The 19,199-nt window shown below is 44.7% G+C and overlaps 1 protein-coding gene across 5 annotated transcripts in view; it reads left to right on the forward strand.

Annotated features, from left to right (window-relative positions):
• LOC117353570 (uncharacterized protein DDB_G0271670-like) overlaps positions 1-19,199 on the forward strand; it is a 507,083-nt gene that overhangs the window by 174,724 nt on the left and 313,160 nt on the right. For all 5 annotated transcript variants that reach the window (XM_033929661.1, XM_033929662.1, XM_033929660.1 and 2 more), the window contains one exon: positions 7,597-7,645. In XM_033929661.1, coding sequence (XP_033785552.1) covers positions 7,597-7,645 — 49 coding nt within the window. The remainder of the gene's footprint in view (positions 1-7,596; positions 7,646-19,199) is intronic.

A 19,199-nucleotide genomic window follows, 5' to 3' on the forward strand; every position in this document is an offset into this window, starting at 1 on the left:
CCCTCCTCCTAAGAAACAGCAGCCTCAGAAGCAACAAAAATCTCAACCTTCTGCTGCACCTAAGACTACTCATCCTTTTTGACTGGTTAATACAGATCATAACCTCCACCGTTCTGACTCTGACTTCTTTTCTCCCTATAGGAGGTCATCTCCATCATTTTTACCACTGATGGATGACAATTACATCCGATCTATGGGTGCTAACCATTATCAGGGAAGGATACTCTCTTCGTTTCACTCAGGTTCTTCCAAGAGAGTATCCTTCCAGTCCATCCCAGACCGCCCTTCTTCTTCAGGAAGCTCAAGCTCTGCTTCGTCTCCATGCCATCGAACCAGTTCCTTTGGAACAGCAGAACAGGGGGTTTTACTCCCGTTACTTCCTTGTTCCGAAGAAGACGGGCGATATGCGGCCCATTCTGGATCTCAGGGCCCTCAACCAATTTTTGGTCAAAGAAAAATTTTGAATGTTGTCCCTGGCATCCCTTTATCCCCTTCTCGAGCAGAACGACTGGTTGTGCTCTCTGGACCTCAAAGAGGCCTACACTCATATTCCCATCCATCCAGCCTCCTGTCAATATAAGAACATAAGAACTGCCATCTCCGGATCAGACCTTCGGTCCATCAAGTCCGGCGATCCGCACACGCGGAGGCCCCGCCAGGTGTACACCTGGCGTAATTTTTAGTCCACCATATCTTTATATGCCTCTCTTAAGGAGATATGCATCTAGTTTGCTCTTGAAGCCTAGGACGGTCGATTCCGCAATAATCTCCTCTGGGAGGGCATTCCAGGTGTCAACCACTCTCTGAGTGAAGCAGAACTTCCTGACATTAGTCCTGAACCTGTCCCCCCTTAGCTTCATTACATGTCCTCTAGTCCGTGTCAAATTGGACAGTGTAAATAATCTTCTCTGCTCTATTTTGTCGATTCCTTTCAGTATTTTGAAGGTCTCGATCATATCCCCACGCATTCTCCTTTTCTCAAGGGAGAACAATCCTAGTGTTATAAGTCTATCCTCATATTCCAGTCTCTCCATACCCTTCACCAGTTTTGTTGCTCGTCTCTGCACCCTCTCCAGCAGTTTTATATCCTTCTTTAGGTAGGGAGACCAATGTTGGACGCAGTATTCCAAGTGTGGTCTGACCATTGCCCTATAAAGCGGCATTATAACTTTCTCCGATCTACTCGAGATTCCTTTCTTTATCATGCCCAACATTCTATTTGCCTTCTTTGCCGCTGTCGCGCATTGTGCCGACGGCTTCAGGGTTCTATCTATCAGTACACCCAGGTCCCTTTCTTGTTCACTCTTCCCCAGAGTTGCACCTGACATTGTATACTCGTATTCCTTATTTTTATTGCCTAAATGCATTACCTTGCATTTCTCCACATTGAACTTCATCTCAGATTTCGGGTGGGGAATCTGCATTATCAATACAGAGTGCTGCCCTTCGGCCTGGCTTCATCTCCCAGAGTGTTCACCAAGTGCCTGGTAGTGGTAGCAGCAGCTCTAAGGAACCATGGTCTTCAGGTATTTCCCTACCTCGACGACTGGCTCATCAAAGATTCAACATCTCAGGGGGTTATTGTAGCGACCCAACGGACTACCTGGTAAACAAGAGGCAGGCACAGAAGAGAGCACACACATAAGCAAAGGTAAGGTAAGGACAGCCCACACAAGCGTAAGCAGGCACAAAAGAGAGCACATATACACAAGCAAAAGACAGCAAGGTAAGGAAGCGGTGGGCACAGAAGAGAGCACACACACAAGCAAAGGTAAGGTAAAGACAGCCCACACAAGCAAAGACAGCACAAGCAAAAGACAACAAGGTAAGAAAGAGGCAGGCGCAGAAGACCAGGAAGAGGCAGGCACAGAGGAGAACACACACACACACAAGCAAAGAGGTACCAGTACATTAATAGAGAGTACTCCAAAAAGTGGACAGCAATGGAAGCAGAGGGAATCCAGAGGATGAGCTTCCCAGTGTACTGCACAGACTGCCATATGTACGATTACCTCCCCTCGGGGAGGCAGTCGTATGTATGCGGTCGGGGTCAGGAGCTGAAAAGCTTGAAAAAGGAAGTCAGTCGACTGAAGTACAGGATTGAGGAGCTGGAGGGACTTCACATCGCAGAAGACCCATTCAGGACTGCTGAAGACCCTATGAGAGAGAGGCACATTAAGGGACAAGTCAGGGAGCTTGAGGAGTTCATCGAGGAGGCCTACAGGAGGGTGGAAGAACAAGAGCACGAACATCGCAGGAAAGACGAAGTTACACCTACACGGAATGGAGGGCAAGAACAACCTGACTCCAAAGAAGAAGAAGCCCATAGAGGAATCCCGCAGGAAGTAGGAGCAGTAAAGCACACCGAGGACACAGACCTCCGACCAGAGCGAAAACTGAAAAAAGGGAAGTCTGCAATCCTAGTGGGAGATTTAATCCTGAGGCAAGTGGATAGCCACATAGCAGGAGGGAGAGAGGATCAGCTAGTGACCTGCCTCCCAGGAGCAAAAACATCGTAGACAATATTGAAAGGATCCTGGAAGGAGCAGAGACGGAAGAGACTGCAGTGATGATCCACATTGGGACAATTGATGTCAGCAGGAGTGACTACAGGAGGAACCCACTGATCGAACAGTTCAAGATTCTTGGAAGGAAGTTGAAGATGAGGACTCAGAAGATAGCGTTTTCAGAGATCCTACCAGTACCGAGGGCAGACGTGAAGAGGCAGATGAAACTACAATCAATAAATGCATGGATGAGGAGATGGTGCAAGGAAGAGGGGTTCCACTTCGTGAGAAACTGGACAACATTTTGGGGGCAAGAACAAGCTCTTCAGGAGAGATGGACTACATCTGAGCACAGCGAGAACTTGACTTCTAGCAAGCAATGTAAGGAGAGGAATAGAGCAGGCTTTAAACTAAGAAGAAGGGGAAAGCTGACGGTCGACCAGGTGTAAATGATTCGGAAGAAGGTATCCCGAGAAGATACTGAATGGGTATAATGCTGGGAAGACACAACGGGCAAACAACAAGAGCTGACAGAAGAAGAGGATGATAAGAAGAACGTAGCATAGGGGTAGGCCAAAATGGGCAAAAAACAAGAGCTGACAGAACAAAGAGAGGATGATAAGAAAATGAAGGCCAGAAAACACCAGGACTTAAATTGCATATATACTAATGCAAGGAGCCTAAGAAACAAAATGGGAGAATTAGAAGTCATGGCCAAAAAGAGAACCTAGACATCATTGGGGGTCTCTGAAACATGGTGGAATGAAGAAAACAAATGGGACATAGTATTGCCGGGGTACAAACTATCGCAAAGACAGATCAGATCTGAAAGGAGGAGGAATAGCCCTATACATAAAGGATAACATACACTTGACCAGAGTGGACACAGCGGCGACGACCGACAAACTGGAATCACTATGGGTTAAAATACCAGGAGGAAATGGGCCCGACATAAAGATGAATCTGTACTATTGTCCACCAGGGCAAACTGAAGTAAACGACGAAGAAATGGAAGCCGAGATGAGACGGGAATGCAAAAACGGTAACACCATTGTTATGGGAGACTTCAACTATCCCGGGATAGACTGCAGTCTTGGATACTCAAAAGGCGCTAGGGAAACTGGATTCCTGGAGGCTATACAGGACTGCATCATGGAGCAGCTTGTCAGAGAACCGACGAGAGGGAATGCCACTCTGGACCTAATCCTTAATGGGCTAAGAGGACCTGCAAAGGAAGTGGAAGTAGTGGGACTGTTAGGAAACAGCGATCACAATATGATCCAGTTCAAAGTCGAAGTAGGAATATCGACGGGGAAGAGGACCACAACGACAACTTTTAACTTCAAGAAAGGAAACTACCAAGCGATGAGAGTAATGGTAGGAAAGAAATTTAGGAACAGCTCAAAGAAATCACAGACTGTGGAGCAGGCCTGGTCTTTATTTAAGGACACAGTGAGTGAAGCGCAAAATATGTATATCCAAAGAAGCACGAAATTTCAAACCGTTCTTCAGATATGTTAAAGGGAAGCAGCCGGCAAGGGAGGAGGTGGGACCGCTGGATGACGGAGATAGGAAAGGAGTGGTGAAGGAAGAAAAAGAAGTAGCGGATAGACTGACTATACATGTTCTTTTCGTCAGTATTTACAAAAGAGGACACATCCAATGTGCCGGAACCTGAAAATATCTTCAGAGGAGATCAAGCAGAAAAATTAACATCCATAGAGGTATGCTTTGAAGACGTACATAAGCAGTTAGATAGATTAAAAACTGACAAATCTCCGGGCCCGGACGGAATCCACCCTAGGGTTTTGAAGGAACTAAAGGAGGAAATAGCGGAACTACTACATCAGATTTGTAACCTATCCCTGAAAACAGGCGTGATCCCAGAGGATTGAAAAATAGCTAATGATACGCCCATCTTTAAAAAAGAATCAAGGGGTGACCTGGGGAATTATAGACCGGTAAGTCTGACTTCGGTCCTGGGGAAGATGGCCAATGTGCTGATAAGACAGCATCGATGAGCATCTAGAAAGGAATAAACAGATGAAAACAAGCCAACATGGCTTCTGCAAGGGTAGATTGTGCCTAACGAACTTACTGCACTTCTTCGAAGGAATTAACAAGCAAATGGACAAAGGGACCCCCATAGACATCGTATACTTGGATTTCCAAAAAGCTTTCGACAAGGTACCCCATGAACGCCTACTACGGAAACTGAAGAACCATGGGGTGGAAGGAGAGGTGCATAGATGGATCAAAAACTGGTGGGCGGGGAGAAAACAAAGGGTGGGAGTGAAGGGCCACTACTCGGACTGGAGAAGAGTCACGAGTGGTGTTCCGCAGGGGTCAGTACTCGGACTGCTGCTGTTCAATGTATTTATTAATGACCTAGAAACCGGGACAAAGTGCGAAATTATAAAATTCGCTGATGATACCAAGATTTTTAGTGGGGTTGGGACTAAGGAGGACTGTGAGGATTTACAAAAGGACCTGAACAACCTGGGAGAGTGGGCAAATAAATGGCAGATGAACTTTAATGTAGAAAAATGTAAGGTCTTGCATGTGGAAAACAGAAACCCAATGTACAGCTATACGATGGGAGGGCTGGCAATGGGTGAAAGTAGCCTAGAAAAGGACTTGGGGATACTGGTGGACAAATCAATGAAGCTGTCGACAAAGTGGCCACTAAGAAGGCAAACAGAATGCTAGGTATTATCAAGAAGGGTATCACAACCAGAACGAAGGACGTTATCCTGCCATTGTATCGGGCGATGGTGCGTCTGCATCTGGAGTACTGTGTCCAGTATTGGTCGCCGTACCTTAAGAAGGATATGGAAATACTCAAGAGTTCAGAGGAGAGCGACGCAAATGACAAAAGGTATGGAAAACCTTTCGTACGCTGAAAGATTAGAGAAACTGGGGCTCTTTTCCCTGGAAAAGCGGAGGCTTAGAGGAGACATGATAGAGACTTACAAGATCATGAAGGACATAGAAAAAGTGGAGAGGGACAGATTCTTCAAACTTTCGAAAGCTACAAGAACCAGAGGGCATTCGAAAAAACTAAGAGGGGACAGATTCAGAACCAATGCTTGGAAGTTCTTCTTCACCCAAAGAGTGGTGGACACCTGGAATGTGCTTCCAGAAGGTGTGATAGGACAGAGCACGCTATTAGGTTTCAAGAAGGGATTGGATGCTTTCCTGAAGGAAAAGGGGATTGAAGGGTATAGATAGAGAAATACTAAACAGGTCCTGGACCTGATGGGCCGCCACGTGAGCGGACTGCTGGGCGCGATGGACCCCTGGTCTGACCCAGCAGAGGCACTACTTATGTTCTTATGTTCTCTGGACCCTTTTGAGTAGTACCGTGTCCTCCTTCATGTACGGGGACCAGTGCTGTATGCAGTACTCCAGGTGAGGGCACACCATTGCCCGGTACAGCGGCATGATAACCTTCTCCGATCTGTTCGTGATCCCCTTCTTTATCATTCCTAGCATTTTGTTCGCCCTTTTCGCCACCACCGCAGCATATTGCGTGGTCAGCTTCATTGATTTGTCGATCAGAACTCCCAAGTCTCTTTCCTGGGAGGTCTCTCCAAGTACTGCCCCAAGCATCCTGTATTCAAGCTTGAGATTTTTGTTATCAACATGCATCAATTTACATTTGTCCACGTTGAACCTCATCTGCCATGTCGATGCCCATTCCTCTAGCCTGATTATGTCCTGTTGCAGATCTTCGCAGTCCCCCTGCGTCTTCACTACTCTGAATAACCTCGTATCGTCCACAAATTTAATCACCTCGCTCATCGTACCTATGTCCATATCGTTTATAAAAATGTTGAAGAGCACAGGTCCAAGCACCGAGCCCTGTGGCACCCCACTGGTGACGCTCTTCCAGTCCGAGTATTGTCCATTTACCCCCACTCTGTTTCCTATGTTCCAGCTAGTTTTTAATCCACGTGAGTATTTCACCCTCGATTCCATGGCTCGCAATTTTCTGAAATAGTCATTCATGCGGAACCTTGTCAATGCCTTCTGAAAGTCCAGATATACAATGTCGACCGGGTCAGCCTTTTCTATCTGCCTGTTCACTACCTCAAAGAAGTGCAGCAAGTTTGTCAGACAAGATCTGCCTTTGTTGAAACCATGCTGGCTGGTCTCATCAGACTGTGTCTGTCAAGGTGATAAATGATGCGGTCCTTTATCAGCACCTCTACTATCTTTCCAGATACTATAGCTATTCTTCTGACTTCAAGACTATTAATTTGTAAATCTGTAAAATCTTGAAAGAATCCAGATATTTGGCAGTCCTAGCCTTCTGAGTCCTGAGAGCATCTGACAGGCACCCCTAAATTTTTTAAGCTCTAGGCATGTGCTAGTTTCATTGCCTTTATTTGGCCTGGCTTTCCTTATAAGGAATAACTAAGAATGGAGTTCTCCCTCTTTTTCAACAAAGTTGGGAGGAAGAGTAGGATTTTGCTTCCAAGTAAATGAAGACAAAAGCCTGAAAAATTCCATCCCATCTCCTATGCTCATAGACCTTGAGGGACTTGAACAAATTTCAAGGTGATCTTTTCTTATAAAGGCTGTTTTAACATACACAAAGATATATCCCAGTCATAGAAATATTCATATTTATAGTGGAACATCAGCTCCAGTTTTGCATGTTATCCTTCAACTTTGCATCATTACATTACATTACATTACAGATTTATATTCCGCCATTACCTTGTGGTTCAAGGCGAATTGCAAAAGAGTTATAGAAGGAGGGTTATCATCTCACTGTATGTTTACAGAATGTTTGTTGGTTCTAGCAGTATTCTTATACATACTAATAGTTAATATGTTAATATATTTGGATGAATAATTGGACAAATACACATTTCTGGGAAGGGTGAATACATGGATAAAATTGTCTAGGTATTAAATCAAGCTTATCACATCATGTACCCTGGGAATTAGTAATGTCAAATATGTGATGTAAATATATATTATTTCAGTATTGTAGTTCTGATTAGTTTTCACTAATTAAAATACACAAGGTGAGTCTGATTTTCAATGATGAATTAAATCTTTTTTTTTTTTTTTCTAGATTGTTGAGCATCCTAATGAAGTGCCTGTCCTACAATCTTTAGAAAAAGGTAAGTTGGGACAAAACAAACTGGGTGAGGAACTGGTTGAGTTACAGGGAACATTGAGTGGTGATAAACTGAGTTTACTTTGGTGAAGGCAATGTAACAAGTGAGATGTCCCAAGGCTTGATACTAGGATTGATTCTTTTCACTATTTTTATTGTTGACATTATCCCAGGATAAGCAGGCAGAATATTATCACATGTGGGTGACATTATCCATGGAACTCTAGTATGCATATTTGAAAAGTGCATCACCACTTTAAGCTTTTTAGAAAGTTTGCGATAGCTCACACCGCTCATGCGCGAGTGCCTTCCTGCCCAACATAGACTAGCAGTTCTTAGTTTTCCGCAGAGCTAAATCATGTTTATGAATGTTGTTCAATTTTTTGCCTTTGCCTTCCCGATCACGCTTATTTTTTTGTAGTATTTTTTATACTCGTATTATATTCTGGTTTTATTTGTGTATATAAAAAAAACAAACTAAAACTAACACTTGAGGATATTTTTTTCCTCACTGTTCTCCCCTCAAGGGCTTCACCCATCGAGGCCTCTCCTTTTTCCTCAACCATTGAATTCAATTTCTCTGAGGCGCTTTTCTGTCAATGTCCTGGCCATTAACTGGTTTTAAAAAGTGTTACAGGTGCCAATGGCAAATTTCCATCACTGATTCACATAGTTGGTGTTTACAGTGCCTTGGCTCGGAACACCATGTCAAATTCTGCGTGTGGTGTTCTACCCTGCAAAAACATATAATTAAAAGTCGAAAGCTTCAACAAGCAAAGTTGTTCAGCACCGGTATGGACACCAAGATGATACTGTAACCTTCAACATCAAAAGCTTTGACGTCGGCATCGGGGGACATTGCTCCAGCTAAAAAGCCGACAGCTTCCCAAAAGGTCTCGCAGGTCACTATTGTATCGAGTCCCTTGATGCCGACCAAGCAATGACCACTCTTACATCTGACCTCTCCTACATCGAGGTGTGTATCCTCATGGTCACCCTTGTTGAGGCCAGATAGGGCACCAATTGTACCGGCAGAACGCCAAATGGTATCGGTGCCTTCGTACCGTGAGAAACTCGACATTCTTTTCCAAGTTAGTAACATGTTCAAGCTTCTTGCTTTGACACTGGCTCCATCGGTACCGGCCCAGCCTGAGCATAAGGCCACCTGACACTGGATCTCTGGTACCACGCTGTACTACCACGTATTTATCTTACAAGGGTATGTAGAAGTCACTTCCAACAAATCTTCAGAGTAATATGGTTTTTATTGCATAAACATCAGATAATAACAAATAATGCAGATAAAAATCAGAGCATATACAAGATAGAAGCAGAAAATATCTATATACACCAAATAGAATACTACACCATGCCTGCCAGGTTCCTCTCCAATACTGATCGGGGAATCTAGGGCGATCAAGGGAAAGGTGCAGACATAGCTCCCAAGGCTGCAGCAAGATCCATTTTGGTACCGTCCCAGTGTTTCTTATATACCTTTTTCCCACACAACCTTTGCCCTGTCTCTGTCTCTGCAAAAAACAACAGCTGGGAGGTTAACTGCTGTTTGACCTTTATTCCTTCCACACACCAATATGCTGAAGTAAGTTGTCTCAGGGTAAACAAGGTTGAGGACAGCAGTCTGGCAGATGAATTTTGCAAGATCCAAGACAATGACACAGCACCCGCAGTGTGCTCTTGGTAACAAAGTTCACGTTGGTCAGGATGATAGCAAATACGTAGACTTGAGGAGACATGTCACGTAGTATGCTGAGTTTCAGTTACCCCTGGCCATAGGCATAACAATCCACTCCTGGATCCTCAAGTCTGCGCCTCCAAATAAGAGGTCATCCGAATAGGAGAGAGTGTCTGTTCGTATAATTCTTTGTTATATAAAAGACAAAACACAAATCTCACAAATAGTCCAATATAAGCCTGATGAAACATTGCTGTCTAAAGTATATTGCTGTAATATAGTATCATTAACAACATGTAACATTAACTGATCGTATCGTAGGGTTAGTTCATGATTATGTACCGTATTTGGCATCCATTTACTTTCCCCTCTAAATACATCCGCTACTCCGGAGCCAAAAGATACTTGTTTGCCAGTCAGTATTTCAGGATCAATAGTATTTAAAATACCTAATGTAGTTCCCGCTAGAGAGTTGCGCGGGGACAGAAATCAAACCCGTCCCCGCCCGTCCCCAGTAGAGTCAAACCCGTCCCCGCTGGAATCAAATCCGTTCCCGCCCATTCCCGTTGGAATCAAATCCGTCTCTACCTGTCCTTATAAACTTCAGAAGTAGTTATTTCATTTAATTATGCTACTGAATTAAAGGCTCTGGTAGAGACCCATTTACAAATAAGCAAAGACGCTGTATTATTTTGGAAATATTAATTGGAAAGAATACAAACTTTGTGCTTGGGGATCCCCACCAGTCACAGCAAGGGTCAGCAAGTACTTCAACACTGTAGAAATAAAACCAGAAATGCATTTCCTTTTCTTTTGAACACAATACAAATACATCTGTTATATACATTTCCCAAAGCTAACATATTGTAGTCAATAAATTCTGTTTTTTACCTTTGTTGTCTGGAGACTTATTTTTCCATCAAGTTGGACCCAGTTTCTTTTTTCCACTGTCCCGTCTCCTGCAAATTCTTCTGTTGCTGTCTACTGGTTCCTCCTACCATGGTCCAGCATTTATCCCTTTTTCATCTTTTGCCCCTGCCCACCATCCCCATGCCGAACATTTATCCTATCACCCCTCCAGCACCATGCCACATCTTTCCCTCCATTCCTTTCACCACTATGTCCAGCATTCCTCCCTCTTGCATCCCTTTCAATCTGTCCCACTGTTCCCTCACCACCACAACATTTCTCTCTCATCTTTTTCTTCTCTTTCATCTGTACCTCCCTTCCTCCCTATGACTAAAATTCTCCTCTTTCTTCCATTCCCTTTGTATACCATCTCTTCCTCTTACGCCCAATTCTTCCTTTCTATTCCCTCCCCCCACCTCAGCATCTCTTTCCCTCCCTTCCTCCATCCTCTCTCCTAAGTTTGTCTTCTGTGTCCAAAAAGCAAAAACGCACTCCCTCCACTCCTGTGTAACATAGTAGATGATGGCAGATAAAGACCCGAATGGTCCTCCAGTCTGCCCAACCTGATTCAATTTAAATGTCCTGACTTTGGGCCCCTCCCATGTCCCAACTCACTTCCTTCTAATTACAACACGTGCTTGCCCGCTCACTTGCACCTTCCTTTTCTGCCCCCCTCCCAAGCTGAACTATTTAAATGTAAAAAATATATATATATATATATATATATATATATATATATATATTGTAGCCGGCACGCTCCAGGCAGAGGGCCTGGGAATACTGGCCACAATTAAACTCTTGTGAGTCGCTGCGTGCCTCACAAGGATAAGTTCTTTCAGTGTTTAGTGAAAGGGACACCCTCCAAACAATAAGTTCAATGTTAAATAAAGAATTGCTTTTAATTGTTCAAAACCAAAAAAACACAGAAACTTGCTTGTCAGGATTGAAATAGTAAAGCTCCCATATCAGGAAAGCACAAAGTTCAATAAACAGTCTCTGGCTGAGAAACTAAAAAGAGTCCAAACTCAAACAAAACTCTCTTCCTCAGAGGTAAGTTCTCATTTAAATCATAGTCCAGGTGGAGTTCATTACCAAAGAAAGGAAAAACTTTTCCACCAAAACAAAGCTACAAGACAGTGTAAAAATACTGGCTTCTTCAGCGACTGAAGGCTGGAAAGACAGTGTGCACCGTGTGGTCTTGAATCGCCAGAAATTAGGCCCACTATCCCACCACGTAACACGGGGCTAACCCCTCTGTCTTAGCGTACCATAGTACACTTGATTCAAAAAGGGAAAGCGTTCAAAAATGGAAAAACAAACTTCAAAATAAAAATCCTTGCTTAATTCAGCATAGTACAAATCCACTCTTTAACATGAGTTAGATTAATTCAGTCAAAGAAAAAAACTGGTCAAAACAAACTTGCAATAACTTCAGCAATACTCAAATAATACCTGCTTTTGTGAGGCAAACCTCCATAGGAGCATTCTCAGGAGCCAGCCCAACACTAGCTTCAGGGCTTATTTCCATCTCCATGGCCAATGGTTCCTCACTCAGACTGGAAGGTGATGCTCCTCCAGCCTCTGTAAACTCCATGTCCTCTGGAGCTTGACTGCTATCAGGAGCTCTCAGCCCTGAGCCTTGTGACCTTCCCTGCTGCTGTTCCTCTCTTTTCTGATTCTCTAGGAGCCTAGTCTTCAGGGACAACAGCTTGCAGCCCCGCCCCCAACCCTCAGGTGGAAAGGATTTCCGGTGATTCACCTTGTGATCCAGAGGGGGATGGGAACCTAGCACTGCTGCTCTCTTACTCCCTCTACAGGCCCTAGAAGAAAATTCAGACTGAGAGGCAGAAAATGGGGAATAAGGCAGATTATGGACAGTGTCTGGATTTGCACTGGAATCTGTGCTAGGGACATTCCTAGCAGGCATAGTCTGCTTATCACAATATATATATATATATATATATATATATATATATATATATATATATATATATCTTGCACATTAACAAGCTGCTCTAATTCTAAGGCACTCTGAGACACCCTCAGAATATATTGAGTTAGACAGTTTCCAAAAGTAAACGTGTGTATATCTCCTTTCAAAGATGCAAATTCTGATATACAGTACTATAAAATAAACCCTCATAACCATATCCTCATTATTTTGTCTTAACAGTCTACTATTTGATTCGTACCTGCTCAGTTTCATTAATACCTAATAAAGTTCTAGATAAAACATTTTAGTGGGTAGCTGGAAACTTTAAAATAAGAAAAAAATAAATAAGAGTTGGTAGTAAATGAGGTTTCACATTGTCTTAATTAAAGAGGTTGGTTATTACAGAACACCTAATAGTCCAAAGGATAAACTAGTTTGCTGATAGCTCAGGCAGAGACAGTTGAAATTAATTATCAGAACCCAGTGCCTCATTCCCAAGTAGTAGTACCTCAAAACAAGAATCTTGGTGAAAATGAAACTTAATAATAATAAAAAAAGAACAAATCCAACAAAAATGCTACAGATTTAAAACCACAAACCAGGCTCATGGCATAATGCAGGGGTGCCCAACGCGTCGATCGCGATCGACCGGTAGCTTAGGAAGGCAACGTGAGTCGATCGCAGAGCCCATCCCGGGCTCTGTGATAGACTCGTGTTGCCGTCCCGATCTACCGGGCCTATCAGCCTTCCTCTCCCCGACGTCAAAGACGCCGACGCCGGGCATTAGGCTGTTTTTGTCATTTCGGGGGGGGGGGGGGGGGCGTGGTGGTGTGGCGGCGGCAGCAGCAACAGCCTGAAAAAGAAATCATCCTGGCCCGGGTCAGTGTCATACTCCGGAACTTCTACCTTTTCCAGCTCTCCCTTCTACCTGCTTCCGGCCACACCCCCTGCTCCGCGGCTCTCTTCGGCAACTCAGCAGCAGCGATCGACACAAGCTTCTGACGTGGGGGCCTACCCTCTGCGAGTCCCGCTTGTTTCAACTTCCTTTTTCCACAAAGGCGGGACTCGTAGAGGGAAGGCCTCCATGTTGGCAGCTTGTCTTGATCACCGCTGCTGACGAGTTGCTTAAGAGAGCCGCGGAGCAGGGGGGTTTTGCCAGGTGCAGGTAGAAGGGAGAGGGCCAGATGCAGGACTCGTGGGTGAGGGAGCAGAAGAGAGAGAGAAAGAGAGAGGGAAGGGAAACAAAAGGAAATATTTCATACTGGGCTGGGCCGGAGTGGAGGGAGGGTGGAAAGATTCTGGCTACAGGGTGCATTAACAAAGGAAAAGGGGGGAAAGCTGAAAATGGAGATAGTGACACAAAGAAGAGAAAGAGTAAGCAGGACCTACTGAATAAGGATAGAGATACAGAGGGGACATGAAGAGGAGGTGAAATAGAGACATAGAAGTAATGCTGAAAAAGTGTGGGGGGGGAGATAAAGACATTGAAAGGGCAAATGGTGAACATGGGGTAAAGACAAGGACAGAGACAAATGAAGATTCTGAAAAAGTGGTGAGATAGGGATATAGGTGAGATGGACACAAAGAAGGGTGATGCTGGAAAATAGGTGGAATGGTAATTCTGACAGACACAGAAGGGAAATGCTGGATCAAGGAGATATGGGGCTCAGGCTGGATGGAATGAGGAGAAATGCCTTGTTGGCCCGGAACTTCCTCTCCTACGTCAGAATTGACATCAGGGAGCGGAATGCTGGTCAGCGCGACGCTTCTGCAGGGAAAGCTTGGGACGGCGGTGGCTTGGGGGCTGTTCCCCGATGGCGGTGGCAGCAAACCGAGTGGCTTGGGGGAGGGCACGGAGAAAGAAAGAAAGGGGGCAGACAGGGAGACAGAAAGAAAAAGTTGGGGGAGAGAATGAGGTCTGGAGGAGAGGAAACATACAGGAGGCTGAAAGAAAGGAAGAAAGATTGGATGCACAGTCAGAAGAAGAAAGTGCAACCAGAGACTCATGAAATCACCAAACAGCAAAGGTAGGAAAAATGATTTTATTTTCAATTTAGTGATCAAAATGTGTCGGTTTTGAGAATTTATATCTGCTGTCTATATTTTGCACTATGGCTCCCTTTTACTAAACCGCAATAGCGTTTTTTAGCGCAGGGAGCCTATGAGCATTGAGAGCAGCACGAGGCATTCAGCGTAACTCCCTGTGCTAAAACCTACTATTGTGGTTTAGTAAAAAGGGAGGGGGTGTATTTGTCTATTTTTGTATTTTGTTACTGAGGTGACATTGCATAGAGTCATCTGCCGTGACCTCTTTGAAAAAACCCGGAATATGAATAATTAACATTTTCTCTGCCTTTCAGTGTGCTTTGTGGTTTTTTTTTATTTTATTGTTGGTAGATCATTTTGACTTAGTCATTATAAAAGTAGCTCGCAAGCCCATAAAGTGTGGGCATCCCTGGCATAATGTATTACAGCTCCACAAACAATCCCTCCCTCCTTTTCTGCCCTTCTCCCACAAGACAGTACCTCTCGTGCTGCACTTCTTCGCAGGGCAGCGGGCCCTGCATGTTCCATGTAGCTAATGCAAAGCCTTACCTCCGACGTCAGCTCTGACATCGGGGAGAAGACTTCCGGGTCAGCTACGTGTGGCATGCTGGGAACGCTGCACATTGCAGGAGGGCAGGAAAAAAAGACGAGCCAGTTGGCTCAAGCTGCCTCCCATCCCCGAGACCTTGAGAGGTGTCCCCATGGGATCCCCGTGACCAGAAGGGACATCCCCACGAAATCCCCGTGACCCGAAGGGGGAACCTGCGGGATTCCCATCATCCCCGTTCCCGTGCAGCCCGTGCCCGTCAGCCCCACTAATAATGTATCCAGCCATCTTCAGGTTTTACATTTGGGTAAAATAATCATAAACTGGTGTTTTTTGCATTCTTTAATATTACTTACTAATGAGGCATTTACTTGAAAGTGTCACGTATTGGGAATCATGGAAATTAATAATCATATTAATATTATATTTGTGCTCCTACTCAAGGCTTACATACATTTAGGGTAGCTCCATATTCACCATCGATCACTGCAGTCATCTGGTATCCAGTTTTCATTAGCAGCTTTGATTAGGGTCCGGCTATGCTCCAGTTTCAATAGGCTTGCTGTGCCACTCACATGCCTTCACTCACGTAAGAGTCAAGTGCACCACCCCCGGAGACCAGCCCTAGTGTAAAGCGGCAGGATATAGGCTCACTCCTATTCCCAAGTTGGTGCCACATGATAGCGTCATGGCACGGCACTGTATGTCTGGTTGCGTGACGTCATCTTCTTGATCTAGTGTAATTTTCTCTTAATCCAGCATGTTAGACAAATCATAAGAGTAAGAGGGCAGAGCTGGCCAATTCTATCGCAAAGGGATGAAAGTCTATATGGAATACCAATTCCCAGTACGTGATTTTCCAAAGAAAATATCTCACCATGACTGTTTGGCTTCAATGTTTTAATTACAACAAACACTACTAGTGATAAAAGAGAAGATAGGAAAAAGAAGAAGGAGAAAATCACTTTATGTGCAGAATGTGGAAACATATAAGAACATAAGAAGTTGCCTCCGCCGGGTCAGACCAAAGATCCATCGTGCCCAGCATTCTGCACCCGGGGCGGCCCATCAGGTCCATGACCTATAAAGTGGTCCTTGTCTAAGCCCTTTAAAACCTCTCTTTTTTTTTTTTCTATCGATACTCTTTCTATAACCTGCCTCTACCTCTATCTGTATCCCTCAATCCCCCTATCTATCTATACCCTTTCTATAGCCTATCTCTACTTCTATCTGTATCCCTCAATCCCCTTATCCTTCAGGAATTTATCCAATCCTTCCTTGAAACCCCGTAGTGTACACTGTCCTATCACAACCTCCGGAAGCGCATTCCAGGTGTCCACCACCCTCTGAGTGAAAAAGAACTTCCTAGCATTGGTTTTAAACCTGTCCCCTTTCAGTTTCTCCGAGTGCCCCCTTGTACTTGTGGTTCCCAATAGTCTGAAGAATCTGTCCCTTTCTACCTTCTCTATGCCTTTCATGATCATGAAGGTCTCTATCATGTCTCCTCTGAATCTCCGCTTTTACAGGGAGAAGAGCCCCAACCTCTCTAACCTGTCAGTGTATGAAAGTTTTCCATACCTTTTATCATTTTCATCGCTCTTCTCTGGACCCTCTCAAGCATTGCTATGTCCTTCTTGAGGTGTGGCGACCAATACTGGACACAGTACTCCAGATGCGGGCGCACCATCGCACGATACAACGGCATGATAACTTCATTCGTCCTGGTTGTAATACCCCTCTTAATAATGCCCAGCATTCTGTTTGCCTTCCTGGAGGCCGCCGCACACTGTGCCGTTGATTTCATTATTGTGTCCACCAACACACCCAAGTCTTTTTCGAGGTTACTCTCCCCTAGTACTAATCCCCCCATTTTGTAACTGAACATGGGGTTCTTTTTCCCTATATGCATGACCTTGCATTTCTCTATATTAAAGCGCATTTGCCATTTATTTGCCCACTCTTCCAGTTTAGTTAGGTCCCTTTGTAGGTCTTCACATTCTTCTGCAGTTTTGACCCTGCTGCAAATTTTATAACTTCACACTTCGTCCCTGTTTCTAGGTTGTTTATAAATACATTGAACAGCAGCGGTCCGAGCACGGACCCCTGGGGAACACCGCTCGTGACCTCCCTCCAGTCCGAATAGTGGCCCTTCACCCCCAACCCTTTGCTTCCTGCCTGCCAGCCAGTGCTTAATCCATCTGTTTAAGTCCTCTTCCATTCCGTGGTTCCACAGCTTCCTTAGTAGCCGCTCATGGGGTACCTTGTCAAAGGCTTTTTGGAAGTCACGATAAATGATGTCTATGGGTTCCCCTTTGTCCATCTGGCTGTTTATCCCTTCAAAGAAGTGCAGTAAGTTTGTTTGGCACGATCTTCCCTTTCAGAAACCATGCTGGCTCGCTTTCAGTTGTCCATTTTTTTCTATGTGCTCGCAGATGCTGTCCTTTATTAGTGCTTCCATCATCTTACCCGGAAGTTCCCTTAGTACCCTTGGGTGGATTTCGTCCGTGCCCGGTGATTTGTCGCATTTCAACTTATCTATCTGTTGGAGAACATCCTTGTGGCTTACCTCTAATTGCGCCAGTTTTTCTTCTTGATCTCCACTTATGATCTCCTCGGGTTCTGGTACATTGATGTGCCCTCGCTCGTGAAGACCAACGAGAAGAACTTGTTTAACCTATCAGCTACTTCTTTATCCTCCTTTACCACACCCTTTCTGTGTCCATCATCCAACATTCCTACTTCCTCCCTCACTGGTTGCTTCCCCTTAACGTATCTGAAGAACGCTTTGAAGCTCTTCGCTTCCCCAGCTAGCCTCTTCTCGTACTCTCTTTTTGCTTTCCTAACCACTCGGTTTCACTCTTTTTGGTGTTTTTTGTGTTCCTTGCGGTTTTCCTCGTTTTGGTCCTTTTTCCATTTTCGGAATGATTTTTTCTTGTCACCTATCGCCTTCTTCACTTCATTTGTTATCCATACCTGGTCTCTTATTCGGGTTTTTTTGCACCCTTTCCTAAACCTGGGGATGTACAGGTTTTGTGCTTCTTGTACCGTGTCTCTGAATAGGGACCAGGCTTTATCTACGGTCTCCATCCTTGAGCTGGTTTTGAGTTTCTTTCTTACCATTGCTCTCATGGCATCGTAGTTCCCTTTCTTGAAGTTGAGTGTTGTCGCTGTGGTTCTCTTTACTCTGGATGTTCCTACTTCCAATTTGTACCAGATCATGTTGTGATCGCTGTTTCCTAGTGGTCCTACTACTTCCACTTCCTTTGCAGGTCCCCCTAGCCCGTTGAGGATTAGGTCGAGAGTGGCATCCCCTCGGGTTGCTTTCTTGACAAGCTGTTCCATGAAGCAGTCCCTTGTAGCCTCCAGGAATTCTGCTTCCCTCGCACAGTTGGATTTTCCGATGTTCCAGTCTATCCCGGGGTAGTTAAAATCCCCCATCACCATCACACTTCCACTTTTGCATTCCTGCCTCAATTCTGCTTCCAGTTCTTTGTCGTTTGCTTCTGTTTGTCCAGGTGGGCGATAATACAGTCCCAATTTTATGCCAGCTCCATTTCTTCTTGGTAATTTAACCCACAATGATTCCAATCCTTCTGCCCTCATTGCCATATCCATTCTGGTCGAGTGAATGTTGTCCTTTATATACATTGCTATTCCTCCACCCTTCTTGTAAGTCCTGTCTCTCCTATAGAGTTTGTATCCTGGCAGTACCACGTCCCATTTGTTGTCCTCAGTCCACCATGTTTCTGTGATTCCAATAATGTCTAGGTCCTCTCTGATGGCCGTGACTTCCAGTTCTCCCATTTTGGTCCTTAGGCTCCTTGCATTTGCGTATAAGCAGGTTAACTCCTGTTTTTTTCTTTTCCCTGCAGTTGTTTCTTGTGATCTGTTCCTTTTGCTGACCCCTTCGCGGGCTGCCCTCCACTGAATTCCGTTATGTTCTTCCTCTTCTTGTGGTGCATCTTCTATGTCCCTAGCATGCTTCCCCCTTTGCATCTGTTCCTCCAACTCCTGCTGTTTGCTCCTCTTGTTGTTTTCCAGTTCCACTTGATCCTTGGACCCATGTAGTTTGTCTTTTGAATCTTCCAGCATTTTTCCCACTCAGTATCTTCATTTGATACTTTTGTCCGAAACGTTGACATCTGGTCAACTGTCGGCTTTCCCCTTCTTCTTAGTTTAAAGTCCTCTCTATTGCTCTCTTGACGTTGTTCACCAGTAGTCTCGTTCCTGCTGTGCTCAGGTGTAGTCCGTCCCTCCTGTAGAGCTTGTTCTTCCCCAAAAAAGTTGTCCAGTTCTTCACAAAGTGGAAACCTTCCTCTTCACACCATCTCCTCAGCCATGCGTTTATTGCTTGTAGCTCGGTCTGCCTCTTCACATCTGCCCTCGGCACTGGCAGGATCTCTGAGAACGCTATCTTCTGTGTCCTCATC

Source organism: Geotrypetes seraphini, chromosome 2, assembly GCF_902459505.1.
Source record: "Geotrypetes seraphini chromosome 2, aGeoSer1.1, whole genome shotgun sequence".
NCBI lineage: Eukaryota > Metazoa > Chordata > Amphibia > Gymnophiona > Dermophiidae > Geotrypetes > Geotrypetes seraphini.